The 23,923-nt window shown below is 46.0% G+C and overlaps 3 protein-coding genes across 19 annotated transcripts in view; all 3 read left to right on the top strand.

Annotated features, from left to right (window-relative positions):
• Positions 1–23,923, top strand: part of LOC308475092 (uncharacterized protein) — a 145,562-nt gene that overhangs the window by 61,324 nt on the left and 60,315 nt on the right. For 8 of the 17 annotated variants that reach the window (XM_081001961.1, XM_081001958.1, XM_081001963.1 and 5 more), the window contains one exon: positions 9,549–9,590. The exons of 2 other annotated variants lie outside the window; for them this stretch is intronic. In XM_081001961.1, the coding sequence (XP_080858087.1) occupies positions 9,549–9,590 (42 nt within the window). Of the gene's footprint in view, positions 1–7,888; positions 7,946–8,847; positions 9,356–9,548; positions 9,591–23,923 lie in introns of those variants that run through there. 7 more of the 17 variants (XM_081001950.1, XM_081001953.1, XM_081001964.1 and 4 more) reach the window with 4 other exon arrangements.
• LOC308475262 (uncharacterized protein) lies at positions 11,289–14,548 on the top strand. Its single transcript, XM_081002314.1, has 2 exons — positions 11,289–11,513; positions 12,434–14,548. The coding sequence occupies exons 1-2, from the start codon at positions 11,465–11,467 to the stop codon at positions 13,450–13,452; spliced, it is 1,068 nt and encodes a 355-aa protein (XP_080858440.1). The 5' UTR covers positions 11,289–11,464; the 3' UTR covers positions 13,453–14,548.
• On the top strand, positions 22,559–23,506 carry LOC308476320 (olfactory receptor 51G2-like; the record flags this gene model as incomplete). Its single annotated transcript, XM_081003859.1, has 1 exon — positions 22,559–23,506. One exon carries the CDS (start codon positions 22,559–22,561, stop codon positions 23,504–23,506), a length of 948 nt encoding a protein of 315 aa, XP_080859985.1.

Below are 23,923 nucleotides of genomic sequence, written 5' to 3' on the forward strand. Positions count from 1 at the left end.
TTTGTAGTCCATTTATTTTCAAGAATTTATCAATGTCCATTTCATTCTGCTTTTCTTGTGTATATAGTTGTTTAAAATACCTCTGAAAACACTTTCTGATTTCCACTGGATTCTGTATATTCTTTCCTTCCACTTCCAGATTCGTGATGGTATTTAGTTTTTGTCTTTTTTTCAGTTGCCAAGCCAACAATTTCCCGCACTTATTTGCCGATTCAAATGTCTTTTGTCTCATCTCTTTAATCTTCCATTCTATTTCCTGATTCATCATTTTCATGTATTGTACTTGATATAGCTTTATTTCTTTCAAAATCTCCTGAGACTTTGGTTTCGCCCTCAGTTTCTTCTCTCCTTCCTTTATTTTTTCCAAAATTTTGTCTTTTTTCTCATTTTGCATTCTCTTCTTAATTGCATTCTGTTGTATCAAAAATCCTCTCATGACGGCTTTACTTGCGTCCCAAATTACTCTTTTTTCAACAGTAGTGTTCATGTTTATCTCGAAGTAGTCTCTCAGGGTTTTCTGGGCCTTTTTGGTAAATTCTTCATTCCTAAACAAAGAGTCATTCATCCTCCATCTAAAGGAACCAGTTGGCATCAGTTTTAATTCCATCTTCACAGCATTATGATCAGAGCAGGTCTTAGGGCAGATTTCAACTTTGCTAATCTTTGGGGGCCAGTCCTCTAGTTACCCAAATTTGGTCAATTCTTGTCCATGTCATTTTAGCCTCAGAGTAGAATGTTCCCTCTCTACCCAGAGGGTTCTTCATTCTCCAAGTGTCGATTAAGTCCATGTTTTCAGTCATCTCAAAAAATGTTTTTGGTAGTCTTCCATCCTTAGTAATTATTTGTCTTTGCGCCTTGTCCATATTTGTGGATACAACACCATTCATATCTCCCATCAGAATCATATTGTAGTCCAAATAGTCCATCAAGATTTCATGTAACTTTTTAAAGAATTCCAATTTCCCTTCATTTGGTGCATAAATGCCTATTATCAAAAATTTATCTCCTTGTGTTTGGATTTCAATTGCTACAAATCTTCCTTGTTCATCTTTAAAGATAAATTAAGGTGATAGACTCTCCTTTGCATAGAGGACTACTCCTCTTTTTTTAACTTTATCCCATGAAATAAATTCTTGGCCTAATTTTTTGTTACTCAGTAACTTGTCACATGTGTTTCTTGTAAACAAATCAAGTCCAATTGCTCTTTTTTTCAACAAATGAAACACTCTCCTCCTTTTTTCCGAGCTGTTCAGTCCATTCACATTCCAGCTCAAGGCCTGCAGCGCCATCCTGTGGCTACTTTGGTGCTCCCCCAACTGCCCCCAGAGCTTGCTCCTCTTCTGTTGGTGATAACACTGGTTCGTTGACAGGGGAGTCCAGTCCAAAAGACAATGCTGAAATGTCCAGGGTACCCTTACTTGGTGATGTTTTCTCCCAAACTCTTTGCTCCAATCCTCTGTCTGGTGATCCTCTTTCCGATATTATTGACTCTTTTCCAATTCCCTTCTGTAGGTCTTCTTCGTAGTTATACAGGAACTTTGTTTTATCTTCTACTGATCTTATCTTTATTTTTCTTCCTTTAAAACTAAAGGATAGGCCTTGAGGAAATTCCCACCTGAAGTTAATTTTATTCCTTCTCAACAGATCCACCAGATCTCTGAAGTTAAATCTCAAGTCCAAAAGATATTTAGGGATGTCTTTAAATATCTCCACTCTAAATTGGTGTATTGCCAAGGCCTCCTTGTAATGCCAACTCAAGATTTTATCCCTCTCTTCTTTAGATCGGAGTGTAATCAAACAGTCTCTTATTCTGTTCTTCTCCTTCTTCCCTCCTCTTCCAAGCCTGAAGGCTCTCACAATTTTAAACTCCTCTTTTTGCAGATCCCGGTTCCAGAAGGCTGCAAATTCCTCTGTAAGATAGTCTATCAAAGAGTCTTTTTCTAGTTCAGGTATTCCCCGAATTCTCAAATTTGTCTGTTTCTCCTTGAGCTCAAACATAGAAAGCATCAACTTCTGGTCTTGTACTTGTTTCCGCACATCTGGGACCTCTGTTTCCAGTTGTGCTACCTTCGCTTCAACAGTAACAATCTTTTCCTTAACTTCCTCTGCAGTCTGTCTAGTTGCATTGGACTCCTTAACTAATGTCTCTATAGCTTCTGTATTAGAATTAACCTTTTGTTCCAAGCTTTTTATGCTTTGTGTATTTTGGTCCAATTTTTGTGAGTTTTGGTCCAATTTTTTATTCATTTGTTCCAAGGAATTATTAATTTTACTCAAAACAAGTGCCCAGTCTTCTTCCGAAAGCATTCCTCCTTTTGGCTTAGTATGCATTGATTCAGCTGCAGAGGGAACAGGAGGGCCAGATGTAGAAGCTCTCCAAAAAGACTTCCCAGACCTTGTTGTCTTTTCTTGTAAAGAAGGATCTATTTTTTCTTTCCCATCTGCCATAACACTCAAAGCCCTCAAGGTCAGATACAGTCCCAGAGTTTTATCTTTAAGGCTGGAAAATTCCACTCCTTGTAGCAATTTCAAAGTCCTCCTCTAGAGGGAAATAGATCTAATTTATCTTGTATTAGTCCAAAGTATCCTTTTACACTTTTTTTTTTTTTGTTGCAATAACAAGTTGCGCCGATATAATTAGTATCACCTTAACTTTAGCTCAGAAAAAGAAAGTTTAAAAGTTTTAAAAAACTTTTAAACCAGGAGAAAATAGTTGAAACAATGTTTCACTCACTGACAGCCAAATGGTCTATTCACATTCAATGCAGAGCTCCGAAATGCAGCAATTTTAATGGCTGCCGTTCCCAGGTTCCAAGTGGTGAAAAGTTAACTTTTCCCTCTTTTCCTGCAGGCAAATAACATCCAAAAATCCTCCCCCTTTCCCCCTGCTTCCAAGAGGGGGCTCGCTATTTTTATACTGGAAATTTGAAGATCAAACACAGTCTTTCAGGCTTTAGTTTAAGACTCTTTGCTTCCTACTGTTTACAAAAAGAGGAAGGCGGACTTCCTGTTTTACACCTCCCCCGTTCGAAGCCTAATTCAGCTTTTAAAGATCCAATTTCTTCACTTTACTCACAGGTAAATACTTTAAATCCGAATGTCCACAGGAAAAAGTCAGCGCTCTCCGGCAATGGCTGTGCGGCTTCACTCCGTGAAAGTAGCAGTCAGTTCGCAGCACCGCGCCACTCACCCCACTCCGCTCCGGAGCCCCTAAATGGGATTCCCCGCGAGTAGGGGAGGCGCTCCTGGTGCCCTGCCGAACCCCCACGTTCCCAGGCTTCCTCCACCTGGGATTTCTAGCGGGTCCCCACCTTCGCCGCGGCGGGCGACCCAATTTCCATGGAGCCAGTTCCTCTGCTCAGAGAAACTCCGCCATTCGTCGCTGGCGCTGACCCGGAAGTCCTGGATGACTGATTCTAAGTCCATTAAGTTCACAAAGAGTGTTGAGTACAATCCTAAGTGGGGGGAAAATGTGGGAATTTTCCAGAGTTACCCAGAGGAAGATCAAGGTGATGTAAAAAAAAGCAGATAATGTTGAGGTAAAAGAGGAAGCTGAGGAGGAGGAGGAGGAGGATGATCAGAGTTCGGATTCCAGCTCAGTGGGCAGCGCTGCTGCTGGTGTCAGCGACAGTGATGATTCAGCAGACTACAAGAGCGCAAAGGCCTCAGTCAGACCATCTGATGCGTCTGACAATGAACTGGAAGAACCACTGTTCACCATTGGTCACTTTTCTCCTAAGAAGGAGGAGATGAGTGAAGAAGACTTGCGTATAGTACGCAGATCTGAAAGGGCCACCAAAGGCAAACCTCCAAAGAGATTTGCTGATGAGTTTGCTAAGACAGCAACTGCTGTTCTTAGTAGCTTAGAGAAGGTATGGGAACCTTCAAGCTTCAAAGAGGTTCAGGAGTTGACCTCTAAAGATGCTGAGCCTTGGCTTAATGCCATGAAGGCTGAAGTTGATTCCTTGAATAGGAACCAAACTTGGGAACTGGTACCGGTAGTCCCAGGAATGAGACTGGTTGGCAGCAAATGGATCTTCAAGGCCAAGACAGACCAGAATGGCAAGGTTGTCAGACACAAAGCCAGATTGGTTTGCCAGAGGTTTTTCGCAGGTACCAGGACAGGATTACCACGAGACCTACTCACCCACCGTCAAGTATGAGAGCATTCGGCTGATGCTCAAGATTGCTGCAGAGGAGAAACTGCATGTTTCCCATCATGACATTAATACAGCCTTTTTGTACGGGGTTTTGGGGGAGGAGCTGTATATGCTTCCACCTGATGGAATGCAAATACAGAAGGGAATGGTCTGTAAACTTCGCAAATTCTTATATGGTCTCAAGCAGAGTGCCAGGTGTTGGAACACAAAACTCACTGAGACATTGCTTTCTCTAGGTTTTCACCAGGGCAAAGCTGATTCATGTGTGTTTGTCAAGGAGGAGGGGCAAAACAAACTGTATTGTTTATGTTTTGTTGATGATCTTCTGATGTTTTGGAAGAATCAGGCTTTGTACTGAAGCACCCTCGCTCAATTGAAGGAGCACTTTGACATGAAGGATCTTGGTGAGGTATCCAACTATCTTTCTCTGCAGGTGGAGAGAGACCAAGCAGGTAATTTTCTGGTACACCAAACACAGAAAATTGCTGATGTATTAACCAGGTTGAATTTGGTTGATGCAAACCCAGCAGACACACCAATTGTGACAGGTTACCAGGTAGATAGTACTGCTGAAGCGTTTTCTGACACAATGCTGTACAGATGCATTCTAGGCAAGTTGAATTTCATTGCTAGATGTTCAAGACCTGACATAGCTGTAAGCTGTAACCTGCTTAGCAGACATGCTAACAATCCTACTGTTCAGGATTGGAAAGCTCTGAAGCGCATAGCCCGCTATTTGAAAGGGACTTTGCACTACAGGCTGAGGTTCACCAGTCAGAAGACTGGAGGTCTTGAAATCTTTGCAGATGCAAGTTTTGGAAGTGACACCACAGATGGTACAAGCACTTCTGGAGTATGCTACATGTACAACCACTGGCTGTTTGACTGGCTGTGCAAGAAGCAGACGACAGTGAGCCTAAGTTCCTGTGAAGCAGAACTCAATGCTCTGTCATTTTCACTCATGGATTGTGAATGGTTGATGCAACTGTTTAAGGACATCAGAGTTTCTGTGAAATGTCCTATACAAGTGTATCAAGACAATAGATCCTGTTTGGCTTTGCTGAACTCAGAGAGTTGTAAGCAAAGAACCAAGTTCTTGCAGATTAAGCTACATCGTGCAAGAGAGTGTATTCAGAAAGGACTCATTCAGGTGTCCTACATGGCAGGAAATGAAATTCCTGCTGATCTGGTGTCTAAGGTTGTTAACAGAGAACAACTTAAGGTTTATGTACAGAGGTTGCAATTGGGTTGAACCACAGGTTACACAGAAAGGGGGAGGATGTTAGGATATTTCCCTTCCACCTTAAAAGGGAGCAGGTTGTTGTGTCACAGCCTGCGTATTTCCTGTTCACAGGAAGTTTCTCTTTTGTTTAGAGCTTTTGTTTCCCTCTCTGCGTCTGGACACGCAAGCAGGCAGTCATAATAATAATAATAATAATAGTAGTTGTAGTAGTAGTAGTAGTAGTATTTATTCAACTTATATACCACCCTATATCAGAATATCCCAGGGCAGTGTACAACATTAAAAGCACAATACAGAACAACAATGATAAAGACATAGTAAAAAGCATCCTGTGAGACAGCCGAGTAATGCAGCACTCCTTCTAAAACTTGAGGGGAGACTCACTGCTCACCTGCTTTTACGGCCACTATGGGGCTGTGGTGATTCATCCAAGGGAGGCTCCTCTGCTGGCCCTCCGAAGATTCTGACATCGTCCACTCTTTCTCCTGTCACCCACAGCCATAGAATATGAAGAGAGTGGTCCTCCCAAACTCTGCCTACCCTCAAACATGTTGCAGAGGGAAATTGGGACCTGTGACTTTTGGGGCCACGCTCCTGAAAGAGTCCCATAAATCACGCGAGAGCAAGGACCCCCCAAAATGGGCGACTTTTGGGGCCACAGTTTCACGGGAGCCAAAAGAGGACATCCTGGGAGCCAATCAGAAGCCAGGGTGGCTTCTGGAATTGCAGGACATCCCACTCAAAGCAGGACAGTTGACAGGTATGTGAAGACTGCCAAAGATGGAGAGTCCACAACCCATAGTGCAGTAACCCCCAAACTCGGCCCTCCAGATGTTTTGGGACTACAACTCCCTTCATCCCTAGCTAACAGGACCAGTGGTCAGGAATGAAGGGAATTGTAGTCGCAAAACATCTGGAGGGCCGAGTTTGCCTATGCCTGCCATAGTCGATATGGCTGCCTTTCCCACTGGCTGAGATGCCTCTACCCATTTCATCTGCTTAGCCAATCCAGATATTCAGGGCCAACAGGTCCCACCCCTGCCTCCAGCAATCTCTTTTGGGGGGGGGGTTGCCCCTGCAGCAGATATCATGCACATGCAGCCCACTACCAAAATCAGCACCATCACTTTTGTGACTTTTGTGACTTGTCCCCACAAAACACTTCATCACAGTTTATTTCTATTCAAAGGGCCTCTGCTGCACAATACCAAATGTAAGAATTCACTGATAAATGTATCTATGTACTAGCTCACTGGGAAAACTTCAGAAATTCATATAGACATGTGAGCTCAGCTATTCAGCAGCCCCTCTGCCTGAGTGATAATTTCTTGCATCCTGATACCTAAGTGCCAGACAGGCAGCCATTCCAGAAATAACAAACCCAGATGGAGACAAAAGGGTGTGATTGACTTGGCTGGGAAACAGGGAAATGCAAATATCTCTTTTGTTACACTCCATGGGTGTTTGGTGGATGGCAAGGAGAACCATGGGGCAGAGTCCAGGATGCTCAGATTGCGGCCACCCGACTTCCCCTTACCATGATGTATGAGTGATGTAGTTGGGGGGGGGGTGTAACATGGGGATTAGCAGCTGATAAAAGTTTGGGGGCTCTGTTGTTCTGGGCATCCATCTTGTTCCACCTTGTGGCAGGTGGGAGTCCTGCCGCCACAGTCTTCAATCAAGACCAAGCCTACTGGCTGCTCTTTTGGTCTGCTATTCCTGGCTGGTGTTCTTGTTTTTTGTCCAAAGGAGCCCTCAGATTTCTCCATTAACAAAACATGCCTAAAGCCTTCAAAATGTGCACTTTCCTGCATTTTTCAGCTCAGCAATGTGTAGTCCCAGGAGAGGCAGGCACAGCGTGTCTTCCTGTTCCTCCCTCAGTTGAGATCTGGCTGGATGGAGACCTGAGACCCACCTCTCAATATCTGGAGGGCTGAACCATGGAAGAGGGAACCAGCTTGTTTTCTCCTGCCCTAGAGGGGAGCACCCAGAATAAGGGACCCAGAGGACCAGAAAGCAGTTTCTGCTGCCTAAACAGCAGGAAGAACATTCTGACGGGAAGAGCAGCAGAATCCCTTGGGAGATGGCGGACTCTCCTTCCTTGGAGGTTTTTAAGCAGAGGTTGGACGCTTTGGCTGAGATTCCTTCCTTGCAGGAGGGTTGGAATAGATGACCCTTAGGGCTCCCTTCTATCCCTCCCATTCTAGGATGAGGTTCCTTGCTTCCTGCAAACCCCTTTTCCCTGCAACCTCTTCCTCAAGTTTCTGGCCAAGGGAGGGAGCGGATCACAGACCAACCAAGAGCGTCCGCTCAAAATGAGCATCTCTGGGATTCTGCAATGCAGGAGAGAAAAGGCAGAGAGGACTGAGCAGGGTGGACTCGGCTTTGCAAGGGTTAAAGGGAACTGAGCTGCATTCCTAGAGAGGACAGGTAGTAAGGGGGGGCAGGTCCTCCAGAGGAAAACCCCCTCCCTCCCCATCCTGCAGGGGGGGTTGCTTTCTGCTATTGCAAATGCTGCATTGTTCTCTTCCAAGGGGATCTGGTGAGTCTCTCCCCCCCCCCCGGGTGCAGTGGGGAGAAGGTGGGGGTCCCAGGGCTGCAGCAGGAGAGGGTGGCTCATGGGGGGGGGAAGCCCCAGGGAGCAGGGGGTCCTGCCAGGGAGGGGCGAGGTCGCAGGAACTCTCTCCTTCCTTTAGATCTTTTGTGGGGAGGGGAGGGGAAGAGGTTACCGCCCCCCTTCTAGAAAAAAAATTATTCAGAGCCCCCTGGGAAATCTAGCAGATAGAAATCTAGCTTCTTTAAATAAGGCTATCAGTAGGACTTCTGCTGTGTGTGACACGGGTCAGCGTCATTGCACAACAGAGGAAACATGCATGAATGGTTGCTCCCAAACCTCTTCCTTTGTTTCTCTCCTTTCTTTCTGCTTCTACCGCCCCCTTATTGGCAGAGGAGGCCAGCCAAGCAGATCAAGCCAAGCTTTATGAGGAGCTGGGTATGTTTAGTTGGAGAGGAGGAGACAGAGAGGAGATGGGAGAGCCATCTCACCTGGGGGGAGGATTCCAACCAATGGCTTCAAGCTACAAGAAAGGAGATTCGGACTCAACACACCTAGTCATTTTTCACGAGGCACCAATGACTCCCTTGTCAATCAGTTCTGACTTCATGCATTGACTGGAAGGAAGGAGCAACCAGGCTGAGTCCCCTCCATTAATCTCTTCGCTTGCCTCCACATTTCCACAATCTCCCTTCGAGAGGCCTACATCTCCTCCTCCTCCTCCTCCTCCTCCTCCTCCTCCTCCTTTTTAGAAAGATAGCTAATGGTCTGGGATGTGGTGCAGTCCAGCCCTGGTTCCCTCCAAGACTCATCCATGCTTGCTCAGGGAACCTTTTTCTTCTCCTGATATTGTACAACTTTTGTAACAGAACAATGTATTTGCTTTGTAGGATTTGCTAGAGCTTCTCATTCAGACAGACAGAACTTGGAAGAAGACCAAAAGGTTCCTTCCAATCTCTCAGAGGCTTCCTGAGAGCACAGATGGATGAACAAGATTCAGCTGGCCCTGGAGCAGAAAGAGGCCATGCCATCCAAACTGGGAGCAGTGGGGGATTCTGGGAAAACTCTGTGCAGAAGATCCTGGGTGAGGAGGACACCCTCCGCTCAGAGGTGCAGAGCCAGCAGTTGAGGCAGTTCTGCTGCCAGGAGGCCAAAGGACCCCGAGAGGTTTGCAGCCGACTCTACCACTTTTGCCACCAGTGGCTGAAGCCGGAAAGGCACACGAAAGCTGAGATGCTGGACCTGGTGATCTTGGAGCAGTTCTTGGCTGTCCTTCCACTGGAGATGGAGAGCTGGGTGAGGGAATGTGGAGCGGAGACCAGTTCCCAGGCGGTGGCCCTGGCCGAAGGTTTCCTCCTGAGTCAGGCAGAGGAGAGAGAGCAGGCAGAGAGAAAGCAGGTGAGAGAGACTTTCCTCTGGATACTCCCAAGGGGCTCCAAACAGGACGGAGAACAATCAAAATTGGTCTGCTGATGGCCCATCGTTTTTCTGGGAATGAGATCTAACACCCTTGAACCTTCTGTCTTTGTCATTCTCTTTCTTATATTTCTCACCATTCATTTACTGTTTTGAATTTTTGTTGTTCTTTCAGAAAAGGGATCATTTTGCAGAAATGGACCTGGATTCCTGTGAGGCAGATGAAAGAATGAAGGCAGCAAGATCTCCATATTTATCTTTTCATGGGGGCAGAAGTGAAACAGCTGCTGTGGTACCAGATCAGGTCAGGGGAAGCTGTCTTGTGGGGCAGAGGCCGAGGGATGGAGCAATGTCATGGACTGGTTGGGCACAGAGGAATGGTGGAAGGAATGGAGGAAGCAGCCAGGGAACCAGGAAGGGAAGATTGCTCAGAGCCCAAGGAGTGAAGGTGGAGGAAGGAGGGGCGGTCAGAGGGAGAAGAGGAGAAGTCTGGGAAGAGGAGGTGTCAGAAGCTGATGGGGTAACGTGGCTTAGTGAGCTGGGAGACTCTGTGGCAGAATGCAGTGCAGAATCAGAGGCAGAAGAGGAAGAAGGCGAGTGGGAGGAGGGAGGTTGAGCGGCAGAGGTGAGTCAGGAGAATGAGGAGCCACCGGGGGCTCCCTCTCCTTCTGCCAGAAGCCACCCTCCCTGCTTGTCTCTCAGAGCCAGGAGAGGTCTGACAATGGAGGAGCAAAGGCAGGCTGCACACTGGCGCACTGTTGGATCGCTTGCCAGAAACCCCAGAGAGGAGAGGAGTTAGAAAGCTGTGGGGAGCCAGGGGCCTTCACTCTCAGGAGCTGATTTCATGAAGGAAGACCCTGACTCAATACTGATCTGGAGCAGAATTCCAATGTATAGTTAGCAGAGTAAAAACCTAAAAATATTACAGGATTCCCAAAAAATAGACCAGAGGCAATTGTATTTCATCCAGCAGAGCTTTACTGCTATTGAAGGCAAATGATCATAATGGTCACAAATCCAAAACATTCAGGATTGGTCTTGTCCATAAGAAATCCAGTTGCAGCAGACTTAACCTAAACTTAACTAAACTTATTAAAAGTCTAAACCTTAACACTTAACCTTAACACATACCATGTACAGAACACCATCAGGAAGAGAGAGAAATATAGAAAGAGAAAGTGAAACCCTGACAGAACCACAGTAAACTTCCACCGTGACAACTAGTCCATTAACTGATAGGCAATGCAAATTGACAGACCCGCACAGCCAAGTCTGTGAATATCGTGTTCTTGCTGATAAAGAGTAAACTCCAGCTGTGATGTGTCGGATTTCCTGCCCAGATAACTCTGTGACACCAGCCTTCTGAATGTCGCCTGTAGGATTCATCTGTAGTTGCAGTTTTCATGGATTCCTAGAGTTGAAAGGGACCCCAAGGGTCATCAAGTCCAACCCCTTGCATTGCAGGAGTCTCAGCTAGATAATCCAAGACAGATGGCCATCCAAACTAGGCTTCTTTTATTTCTATATTTATAACTGAATGCTAAAATAGGCTTCTAAGCAGCGGACAGACGAGAACAAATAGTGGTCAGGATTCACCTAGCCAGCCCCATCCGCTGCAACATGGGGCCTGCCCCCCATTCCTCCCCCTCTCCATGCCCCCATGAACCCCTTGAATTTGGCTCTAGGGCATTGGGAGGGAACCTCCCCAGAACAACTCACGAGGAGAGGAGAAAGTGGTTCCTTCCATCGGGGAAACTGGAATGCTTGCGTAGGCAGAAAAACGTAAACATAAGCTGGAGTACCACCTATTTGCAAAAAGACGAATACCCACACTTAAAATGCAGAATAAAAGAATTCAATTAAAATGTTAAAATAGGTACCCATAATTAAAATGCGCAGCAAAGCAATCCTATTGAAATAACAGAGCAATTAACAGGAAGGAAAGAACAGAGCATTGTGTAGCAGATCATATTTCTGCTGTCTCAGAGGAGGACATTTCCCTTTTTCTTTTAGGGTCCAGTGTGCTTTGAAGATGTCGCTGTTCGTTTCACGGACGAGGAGTGGGAGTTGCTGGATCCTGACCAGAGAGCGATGCATAAGGACGTCATGGAGGGGAATCGGGGGATCGTGGCCTCTCTTGGTAAGCCTCCGTGTGGGATTGTCCTATCTGCCAGGAAATTCAAGAAATACCTCTTTGTGACAAACCTCATATATTTTCACAGCGCCCCCTACAACACCTGGGAACCTTACACCCCCACAAGAAATAGTAGATTACAGTTTTTTCTGTGAACAATCTTCCTCCAGTTCTGCCTCCTTCTACCACAGTTGGGCTGATCTGAACTGCCCAGGCATCTTAAATGTCAGCTTCAGAGTTGTTAGGAAAGATAAGTAGCTTCTGTCAGGTTTTCTGTTTTTGTTTTTGCTGCTGTCAGTCTTGGGTTGACCAAAGAGACGACTGACACTGGAGATGGAGGGGATGCCATGACTGGGCCAAACAACATCTGCCCCAGAGAAGAGCCAGGCTGATTGAATCTCAGGTAGTACTAGCAGTGATAATAATAGTAATAATAATAATTTTTATTTATACGCTGACCATCTGGCTGGGTTGCTCCAGCCAATCTTGGAAGCTTCCAACACATGTACAGTGGAACCTCTGGTTGCAAATAGGATCCGTTCCGGAGGTCCGGCCAGATCCTGAAGTTTTTGTAACCCGAGGATCACTGTTCTGCGCATGTGCATGGATTTGCCGCTTTCATAAGCTGAAGTTTACGTAACCAGAGCTTTACGTGACCTGAGGTGCTACGGTGTAAACATGAAAAAGTAATAACAACAACAATCTAATCTAATGTAAAAAGTACAAAAATCTTAAAATGAGTAGCTTACTTCAAACAAAGCAACATTCAACCATTGATTAGAATCCAATAATAAATACAATGGTTTATTGCAAATAACAAAGGTAATGAAGACTGCCTTCTCTACAACAAATTTAATGAGCATTATTCCCTAACTGGGGTCTCCATTTGTTCCTGAGGCTCTAATCCCTTTTTCTCTCCATTTGAGATTGTGATGAATTGGAAAGCAAGAACAAAGAAGAACACAACACAATCTGCAGAGTGGAGAAGGCACGTAAAAAATTGGAATGTGGAAAGAGCTGCAGTCAGAGCTCCCATTCCACTTCCCATAAACGAAATCTCATTGGAAAGAAACCCTATCGGTGCATTGAATGTGGAAAGAGAGTCAGTAGCAGCCCCGATCTCACTAAACATCAAAGAATTCATACAGGGGAGAAACCCTATCAGTGTGTGGAATGTGGAAAGAGCTTCAGGAAGAACTCCGATCTCACTAGGCATCAAAGAATTCACACAGGGGAGAAACCCTATCAGTGCATGGAATGTGGAAAGAGCTTCAGGGAGAACTCCGATCTCACTAGGCATCAAAGAATTCATACAGGGGAGAAACCCTATCAGTGCATGGAATGTGGGAAGAGCTTCAGTAGCAACTCCGATCTTACTAAGCATCAAAGAATTCATATGGGGGAGAAACCCTATCAGTGCATGGAATGTGGGAAGAGCTTCAGTAGCAACTCCGATCTTACTAAGCATCAAAGAATTCATACGGGGGAGAAACCATATCAGTGTGTGGAATGTGGAAAGAGCTTCAGTACGAGCTCCTCTCACACTAGGCATCAAAGAATTCATACGGGGGAGAAACCCTATCAGTGCATGGAATGTGGAAAGAGCTTCGTTCAAAGCCGCAGTCTCACTTCCCATCAAAGAATTCATACAGGGGAGAAACCCTATCAGTGCGTGGAATGTGGAAAGAGCCTCAGTACGAGCTCCAGTCTCGCTATCCATCAAAAAATTCATACAGGGGAGAAACCATATAATTGCTTTGAATGTGGGAAGAGCTTCAGGAAGAGCTGTAATCTCACTTCCCATCAAACAATTCATACAGGGGAAAAACCATATCAGTGTGTGGAATGTGGAAAGAGGTTCACTCATATCTACAAACTCACTTCCCATCAAAGAATTCATACAGGGGAGAATCACGGAATTGTAGAATTGTGGAGCTGGAAGTGAACCCTGGTGCAATCTACTCAACCCCATGTGATGCAGGAATAGCAAGTAAAGCATCCATGACAGATGACCATCCAACTTCACTTGAAAACCTCAAAGGATGGAAATTCCAGCACTCCCAAGGGAGTCCAATCCACTAACAGCTTTTGCTGTCAAAAAGTTCTTCTGCATGTTTAGTCAGACTTGTTTTTTTAAAATAAAAAACTTGATGCCATTGGTTTGTGTCCTACCCTGTGTAGTAGGAAAAAACGAGCTAAAAATGATACAACAAAGAAAAATATTTCGTTCCCCGGAATTAAAATAATTAACAAAAAAATCAGAAAGCATTCCTTGACTTCCTATCCTCTCTTTCCATGGTTCCTTTTAACCCCAATTTGTTTATTCCGATGCTCTGGAATGCCTCTCAAACGTAGTGTTGTGTCATTTTGTTTTAATTCCAGAAGTGCAATATTATTGATTATATCCTCCTGAGTTTCTCTTACTGTGGGGAGCTCTGTTTTCATTCTATCTTGATCCCTTTTCATTTCTCAATTCTCTTCTTTCTTTCTCTTAACTGTCTCCTCTAAAGCTTGGACTGGTTTTTCCATACCATTAGTTTTCCTGGATTGTGTTTTGATTTCTGTTGTCAATTTGCCCATCTTTTTGGTGTTATTTTGTAAATCTTTTCCTAATTCCGCCAGGATCTCTGCTATATTGGCATCTCCTTAGGTGGTCTCCCTTTTAGTTTGGGTGGTTTCTTTTGTGCACCCATATTTTTTTCTGTTAGACTATCCCCCCCCTAATTAAATATATATTTTTTTGTTATTCCGAAGGTCTCCGCTCAGTGTCTCTCCCACTGTTGTCTTGGGGAATATTTTTTTATTTTGTTTCACCTGTAGTAACCTATGTTATCCATCATTTGAGAACCACGATATTGTTCTCCCTTTGGTCTTCTTTCCTTTTCATCCCTTTCCCAGAATGGAAAACTTTTCTCCCAGCTGTCGCCCACAGGGTCAACATTTTCTGCCACCCACCCCCACCACCCTCCGACGACCACCGTCAGTCATGGGGTCACAGAAGTATGGTTTCTAAACTGGCTGGATCTAGAGTCTGGATACATCAAAGAAGCACTTCAATTAAAGGTGTTGTAAATTCAAACACTGAAAACAGGTAGAGAAAATCAGGACTCCACTGCACCATCCAGTGGCACAACGTTATATTGCACATACAATGCATATCAATCATTTTTTCTTTGCCAATCTAATGATGATGATAATAATTTATTATTTATATCTTACCCATCTGGCTAGGTTTCCCCAGCCACTCTGGGCGGCTCCCAATTGAACGTTAAAACAATACAGCATTAAATATTAAAACTGAAAACTATTATCAAACTATTAAAAATAAAATAAATAAATGTAGCTGAGTTTGCAGGGACGAATTTGGGAGGGGAGTCAGGCCCTTGGCCAAAAAGGTAGGGTTTCCCCTAACCTATCCCGTCTCCTGGGGGGAGGGGAGCAGGGATTCCCCTAATGTCATCTCATTGGATCCTGCAGGGAATGAAACGGGGGGTGGAGCACAACCCCCCAGTTAAGTTTGGAGGATGGGCCAAGAAGTATAGCTGGTCATTGGAAGGCAAACGTAGCCAAAGCCTTCAAAATGTGCACTTCCCTCCATTTTGCAACACAATTCCCCAGCTTAGCAATGTGTACTGGGGTCAAGCAGGCATCATCAACATTGTCTTTTACTTCAGTTCATAAAATTTATACACCGCTTGATTTTAAAAGCAGCAACCACCACAAAAAAAGATCAAAACCAGAACAGAGTCCTTAAGAATGGAACAGAGGTTGGCTGGCACATGGTGCATCAGGAGGAAGGAGGGTGAGTGCCTTGCACGAGTGCTAATCTTTCCACTAGCATAATTTAGTTGAATTACCACCCACTACTGTTTTATGGGGACATGGGTGTGGCGCTGTGGTCTAAACCACTGAGCCTAGAGGGCTTGCCAATCGGTAGGTTGGCGGTTCAAATCCCTGCGATGGATTGAGCTCCTGTTGCTCGGTCCCTGCTCCTGCCATCCTAGCAGTTCGAAAGCACGTCAAAGTGCAAGTAGATAAATAGGTACCGCTGCAGCAGGAAGGTAAACAGTGTTTCTGTGTGCTGCTCTGGTTTCACCAGAAATGGCTTTGTTATGCTGGCCACATGACCCGGAAGCTGTACGCCGGCTCCCTCGGCCAATAAAGCGAGATGAGCGCCGCAACTCCAGAGTCATTCGCGACTGGACTTAACTGTCAGGGGTGTCAGGATCATCCTACGTGCAAGTAGGACTCCGATAGAGACACATGCCCAACTGACAGGTTCTCTCCCTCCTGGTCAGTTGTTCAGGAGCTTCAAAAGCTTTCTCCAGCCGAACATCACAGCGACTGATACCAAAAGGTATTAGCACGCTTAGAAACAGCAGAGTGTTAGCAGTTTGCTGGTGCTGGTCCCGGGGGGTTACCGTGTGGCGAGGTCCGAGTCTAGTCCAAGGTCGAGGGTGCGGTATGGAGGCTGTCCATCAAAGCTGAAGCGGGGTCCAAGGCAGGGAGTCAGGTGAGGTCAGGAACTAAGGCTTGGGACTGGGGTTGGCTGGCTTTTATCTGCCCCAAGGCATAGGGCGGCCCCAGTCCACAGGTGACTCGCCTCTCCTGGCCTGCACTCCTCCTGCGAGAACTTAGTTCCCTCTGCCTCTCTGCCCTGAGCCTCTGCAGCTCAGGAGAGGCTGGAGGGTTCCCCAGCTTCCTCTGACGGGGCTGAGAGTGGAGCACCTGCAGGCAATGGGTCCTCCATCACCTCCGGAGCCAGAGCAGACTCAGCTGATGCCTGCTCCTGAGGATCCGGCACGGATAAGGACCGTTCAGGCTCATGCCCCAACCCCGGCTCAGCTGGTCCTGGAGGTGGGGACTCCTGTGCAGGCTGGGATTCCTCAGGTTCAGCCTCCGAGTCCGAATCCCAGGCCATCACACTGCTTAACAAACTCAGTAGCACAGCTTTTTGGCTAAACTATTTATTTACATATAAAACACTCGGAGCATTCTGACTCAGCGCCTTCCTCTTTCTCATCAGACAGCAAAGAGAGAAAGAACAAAGGACAATAGTCCCACATCATGGAACATTGTAATACCAACATCCTGTCTCCGTCACTTCCCAGCATGTGGAATGAAAACATACCGTCATGTGACATAAAACAATCCCGTGACTGCAAGCACGGAGCAAGAATCCTAACATTCTCCCCTGATTCGTGTACCGTGTTGTAATCATCAGTGTAACTGCAAAAACCATACAGATGTCATACACACAGTATACCCCTGTATCACCCGTTCCACCCTCGGAACTACCCGCAACTGGCCTGGCCTTGGGCCTTACCATCTTGCACTTCTGACTAGTCTTGGCATCATAGCTCTCCTGACTATCAAGAAGTTTCACACCTTGCTTCGTCAGGACTCAAACCCTAGCCTCGTTCCTCTCTGAGGAAACTGTGTCCACCCTTACAGCCTTTCGGCGTGGTTTACTATCCTTTGAGGACAAACCCTGTGCCCTTTCAAAACTTTGGGTTCCAAGACCTGTGTCGAGCTAGTAGTCACAGCTAAATCTGCAACAGCTGTGTTAGCAAACTCACAAGCATACCTGGTGGTAGCTGTCTCAGATCTGTGCATCAGGCGCACATCCTTCACTGTATCAGTGGAACTCACCTCACTTTGAGCAACAGCAGTAGACTCAGTTACAGATAGGTAGCCGTGTTGGTCTGCCATAGTCAAAATAAAAAAATCCTTCCAGTAGCACCTTTAAGACCAACTAAGTTAGTTCTTGGTATGAGCTTTCGTGTGCAAGCACACTTCTTCAGATACCTTCAGATACCAGGTATCTGAAGAAGTGTGCTTGCACACGAAAGCTCATACCAAGAACTAACTTAGTTGGTCTTAAAGGTGCTACTGGAAGGATTTTTTTATTTTAGCAGTAGACTCAGTATCTGAGTCTGAAGCAATGGGGTAGCTTTGGAAAATACACACATTTCCTTCCCACTTTGCACTGCACTCAACATCCCTAGTGAATAAGATGAGCTTGGTATGACCCTGATGGTTTCTCTTTGGCTTTCTATGAATGTTGTTGTTGTTTAGTCGTTTAGTCGTGTCCAACTCTTCATGACCCCATGGACCAGAGCACGCCAGGCACTTCTTTCTTCCACTGCCTCCCGCAGTGGTAGCTTCAAGAACGCTGTCCCACCACCTCGTCCTCTGTCGTCCCCTTCTCCTTGTGCCCTCCATCTTTCCCAACATCAGGGGCTTTTCCAGGGAGTCTTCTCTTCTCATGAGGTGACCAAAGTCTTGGAGCCTCAGCTTCACGATCTGTCCTTCCAGTGATCACTCAGGGCTGATTTCCTTAAGAATGCATACGTTTGATCTTCTTGCAGTCCATGGGACTCTCAAGTCTCCTCCAACACCATAATTCAAAAGCGTCAATGCTTCAGCGATCAGCCTTCTTTATACTCCAGCTCTTACTTCCATACATCACTACTGGGAAAGACATAGCTTTAACTATACGGACCTTTGTTGGCAAGGTGATGTCTCTGCTTTTTAAGATGTTGTCTAGGTTTGTCATTGCTTTTCTCCCAAGAAGCAGGCGTCTTTTAATTTCGTGGCTGCTGTCACCATCTGCAGTGATCATGGAGCCCAAGAAGGTAAAATCTCTCACTGCCTCCATTTCTTCCCCTTCTATTTGCCAGGAGGTGATGGGACCAGTGGCCATGATCTTCATTTTTTTGATGTTGAGCTTCAGACCATATTTTGCGCTCTCCTCCTTCACCCTCATTAAAAGGTTCTTTAATTCCTCCTCGCTTTCTGCCATCAAGGTTGTGTCATCTGCATATCTGAGGTTGTTGATATTTCTTCCAGCAATCTTAATTCCGGCTTGGGATTCATCCAGCCCAGCCTTTCGCATGATGAATTCTGCATATAAGTTAAATAAGCAGGGAGACAATATACAGCCCTGTCGTACTCCTTTCCCAATTTTGAACCAATCAGCTGTTCCATATCCAGTTCTAACTGTAGCTTCTTGTCCCACATAGAGATTTCTCAGGAGACAGAGGAGGTGATCAGGCACTCCCATTTCTTTAAGAACTTGCCATAATTTGCTGTGATCAACGCAGTCAAAGGCTTTTGCGTGTCAATGAAGCAGAAGTAGATGTCTTTCTGGAACTCTCTAGCTTTCTCCATAATCCAGCGCATGTTTGCAATTTGGTCTCTGTTTCCTCTGCCCCTTCTAAATCCAGCTTGCACTTCTGGGAGTTCTCGTTCCACATACTGCTTAAGCCTGCCTTGTAGAATTTTAAGCATAACCTTGCTAGCGTGTGAAATGAGTGCAATTGTGTGGTAGTTGGAGCATTCTATGAATACCCCCACCTCATTTTGCATACTTTTGCCGGGCTTATTCAGATGGTGTGGCCTCGGCCAGTGATAGGTTTCCCACCCCTTTTGCCAGAGATACTTGTAAGAGGAGATGTTAGGGAACAAAGCTTTTCGTCTTTCAGAGTGCAGAGCATGAGCTCCCCTGTGATGCTACAATCCCATACGCTGAGGCGCAGCGGCCACTTCTTTGGCCACAGCTTCTTCTTTGGCCACAGCTTCCTTGCGATTTGACACAGGCAAACCTTGCACAGCCTGGCCTGGCTCGTTTCTAAAGCCACACCTGCAGTCCTTGCAAGATGGAGAGTGCAATCCCCTGCACATTTACAAAGGAGGATGTTGCATTGAAATCCCTGGGACGATTCGGAGTAATAGTTTGCAATAAATGCATAGATGTTGTTGCTAAGCTCCTCTGTCATAAAAAACATAGGAAGCATCTCAGTACTTTTGTTGTCAATATACTTGTTAAAACCGGGGGGGGGGGGCAGTTGCAACACCTTGAAAATCTGAAGTCCCCATTGCAGCCTCCAACTAAGGCCAGGACAATAAACCTGACCATTCCCTTAGACTTCCTAAACCTTCAAAAACTCACAAGAAGTCAACTGTTTGTCTGATTCTTTCCATTCCAATGGCGTATTACTCCTAAAGAGAAGGCGGACCCAGGCTCCTTCCTTCCTCCACAATCCCCTGAGCATATGGTCACATACTCCCCACTCCTCCACAAGGTGTGAAATCAAACCCCATAGTGGGAGGCAGAAGGTGTGTTCAAGAGCAACAGTGTCCCAGACAGAAATCCATTGGATTATGACCCGATCTTTTCATAACAGAAACAAGAAAGCCTGGAAGGGCACTCCAAGAGGAATAAAACATTATTGCAGAACAACATTATTAATCATTAATTATTAGAAGCAGAAGCAAAATATATAGAGTGGTGGGGAGGTTTTGTAGGACCAGATTGTGGTACCTGAGTAAAGTCTCTTAAGAATTAAACTCCTACAGACACCCTTGGGAAGAGGGCTTAGTGGTGCAGAGAACAAATCAGCAGCTGCCTCTCCCTTGTGACTGTCCTCACCTCACATATTGCCTGAAGACCCCAAGATTACATCATGCCAGACATCACATATGTTCCCCGCTAGAAGCACTCCCAGGGAACTGGAGCTGCTCTCTGGTGCTATGGAAGGTAGGTGTCCTACAGGGAACAGAAGGCTACAGCTTAGGCAACCCTTAAGACAGCTCTCTCTCTCCTCAATTGACTGGAACCAAGGAGGAAAAGGAATGGGGAACGGAGCTTCTGCTTTTGATGGGCAGAATCACCACACTGCTACACAAAATCCCCCAAAAAGAGAGTAAGAGAGAACAGCCCACAGATGAATGGCGCCTTCTGACACCAGTCTTCTGGATCTGAACCGTGGTCACCATTGACCTGATATTTCTGATGCTAGGGCACATGTGAGATAAAATCCCAGAGAGTTCTGCATAGATACTTCCTGGTGTCCGCGTCCCGTCACCTGATGCATTTTCATGGACCATGTAGATTCTCTATCATTTGATGCACCATATCTGTTGAAGATCGTCAATGCATGTTTGTGCTGCCTGCTTAGAGTGTAGCTTTTCCAGGGTTCACCTAGAAACAAGGGTTTCTTCCATCCCCAGTCTGGAGTGGAGAGGGCAGAGAGCCAGCCCCTTTAGCTGCAGAGTTTGCACCAGCCCCACACCCCAAAAAATAATGAACACAAGCTGTAGTGGAAGGAACAGTGTACAGATGGAATGGCACTTGCAGTGTAAAGATCTACTGCACCAGTTATCAGTTTGTTTCCGGACAAATGCCAGGCACAAATTTTGACACAGAAAAGCTTAAATAGACTGGGACCAGTTGAATATCTATAGGACCTGTGTGATATTCTGTTCCCTGTGGAGAAAGGGAGCAAGGTGGGCAAGGAGAACAGGACCTTTCCTGTAAGGTCATGTGACCTTTAAGCAAAGTTCTTGTTATTTCTGCTCTTCTCTCCTTTTATGTGCTTGGTAAGGGATTGCTTTTCATCATAGTTTTCATCATATTGTTAGCTGCTGGCTCAGGTGTGGTATAAATATCTTCCTCCTATATACATAAAAATGCAAGGCTGTTGTCATGCAAACATGACGGCATCACACTTCAACTGATGTGTGTGTGTGGGGGGGGGAGAGTTTCTTCAGAGTGGTTTGGCATAAGTGCCTAACCCAGTACATTAAGCTTTTAACAGAGGAGGGCAGGCACTTCAGAAAAACACTCTCCCAAGTGCCTCCCCCTCCTTTAAGAGGAGGTGGGGGTGGGGTGAGCTGTGAGAGGAGGGAAAGGGCCTTGGGGCAACTTGCAAGGGAAGGAGAGACAGGATAGGAGAGGGGTAAAGCAGGGTGGGAATGATATGTAAAGGGAGGAGGGGTGGGCCAGGTGTTGGAGAAGGTGACTTGGCAAAGAGCTTAGTGGGTAGATGTGGTTGGCAAGTAAAAGGAGGAAGGTTGGCAGCCCCACACTGAGAGCCAGCGTGGTGTAGTGGTTAAGAGCGGTGGACTCGTAATCTGGTGAACCGGGTTCGCGTCTCCACTCCTCCACATGCAGCTGCTGGGTGACCTGGGCTAGTCACACTTCTCCAAAGTCTCTCAGCCTCACTCACCTCACAAAGTGTTTGTTGTGGGGAAGGAAGGGAAAGGAGAATGTTAGCCGCTTTGAGACTCCTTCGGGTAGTGATAAAGTGGGATATCAAATCCAAACTCCTCCTCCTCCTCCTCCTCCTCCTCCTCCTCCTCCTCCTCCTCCTCTTCTTCTTCTTCTCATTTTCGGTTAAGATACATAAACTGCAAAATCTTAAACTCTGGCAGTGGAATGTCCCCACAGTGGATTCTGATGGTGGTACTTACCTCTGTCCTCTTCACAGAGGAAGTGGTAGCCATTGCTTTGTTATTCTTTTATTATATTCTAATTATTTATTTTTATAATATTTATATTTTATTAAGGTGATTTCAGTAAAAAGAAATAAAGTGATACGGGGGGGGGAGAAGGAAAAGTAAGAGGGAGAAAAACAACAACAAAGATACATATAAAAATGAAAATATACAACAAAAAACAACAACAACAAGCAAATACAGAAACTTCAATACAGAAAACTCAATACGGAAGCTGTGTAGCATGTTCAACTTCGGAGGCATGTTTGAAAACCAAAGCATTTACTTCTGGGTTTACGGCATTCGAAAACCTAAATGTTTATCAATGCAGGCATTCAAAAATCGAGGTACCACTGTACGATATTCCCATACATTGTTGCATAAATTGGTATAGTGTGGTTGTCCTAGTGCTTATGTAAATGCTAATAGCCTACTGCATTTTGTATAAACTCATTCCAAATGTTATCACATTTATCCATACAGAGCCTGCGCCTCTAAGCAGTCCGTTCATCAACTGACAGTGATGTCATATCATCAGCCCATTGATTGAAGGGTTTCGTATCTTTATTTTTCCAGTTCCTTAATATCAACCTTTTGGCAGCCATTAGGGCATGGAAAATCCTTTTCCATTGTCCCATTAATAGGAGACAAGGAACTTCTAGCAGCTTGTTAATTGCCTTTGAAGTGGAAACAGGCCGATGATAAGATTTATTGTGAGCCGCACAAGGAGTGTTCTACTCCGAAGTGGCAGCCATTCCTTGAAGTTCCTCATGGCAATGTCCACTCCTGCCAACCTCACGACCACAGAATTTGCCCTGAGGGGCTTCCCTGGGCTGGAGGCAGTTCATGGCTGGATCGGGATCCCCATCTTTTTTGCCTACCTGGCGGCCATCCTAGGAAACTGCACCATCCTCTACATCATAAGGACGGAGCCCAGTCTGCATCAGCCCATGTACTACTTCCTGGCCATGCTGGCTACCACTGACCTGGGTCTCTGCCTCGCCACAGCACCCACAGTGCTGGGCGTCCTCTGGTTCCAGCTGAAGAAGATCAGGAAGCCCTGCTGCATAGCGCAGATCTTCTTCATCCACTCCTGCTCCTTCATGGAGTCAGCTGTGCTCTTTGCCATGGCCCTGGACCGATTCCTGGCCATCTGCTCTCCTCTGAGGTACACAGCGCTGCTGAACTCCAGCAGAGTAGTCAGAATTGGGCTGGTCCTCCTGCTAAGGAGCACTGTTCTCCTCATGCCGCCCTTACCTTTCTTCCTGAAGTTCCCCTTCTGCCCAGATGCAACCCTTTCCCATTCATACTGCCTGCACCAGGACTTGCTCCGCATGGCATGCGCCGACACAACCTTCAGCAGCTTCTATGCCCTCATCCTCATCCTCCTCACCATGGGTTCGGACCTGCTCTTCATCCTCATCTCCTATGGCCTCATCCTGAGGACTGTCCTGGGCATGGCCTCTGATAACCAGGGCCACCACAAGGCCCTGGGCACCTGTGTCTCCCACATCTGTGCTGTCCTGGTCTTCTACGTCCCGGTGCTTGGGCTCTCCATCGTACACCGGTTTGGACAGCATGCCCCTGCCCTACTCCACGTCATCATGGGTAATGTCTACATCCTCCTCCCACCCCTGATGAACCCCATCATCTACAGCATCAAAACAAAGCAGATCTACAGCAGGATCCTCAGAATGATCTCAATGAAGAACCTCTGAGGAAGTCAATGTAAGGAAGGCCCCACTCATTCCACTCAAAGGTTCAGTCTTCCCATATGGAAATAATGCTTTATTCAGAGTTTAATTCCATAGTGTGCCCCCAATGATCTCCTATTTTCCTTTGTTTCATTTCCTCCAAGGAAACTGTTTAGTTTCTCACAAGGAAGCTAGTAAAATGTGGGTTGAATGAGGCAACTGTTAGGTAGATTTGTAGCTGACTGACCGAACCCAATTAGTACTCCTTCATGGTTCCCCATCATCCTGGGGAAAAGTGACAAGTGGGGTGCCGCAGGGTTCTCTCCTTGGCCTGTTGTTGTTCAATATCTTTATAAACAACTTGGATGAAGGAACTGAGGGGATGCTCATCAAATTTGCAGTTGACACCAAACTGGGAGGGGTAGCTAATGCCACAGAAGA

This window comes from Podarcis pityusensis (genome assembly GCF_964106645.2).
Source record: "Podarcis pityusensis genome assembly, chromosome: 4".
NCBI classification, from domain to species: Eukaryota; Metazoa; Chordata; class Lepidosauria; order Squamata; family Lacertidae; genus Podarcis; species Podarcis pityusensis.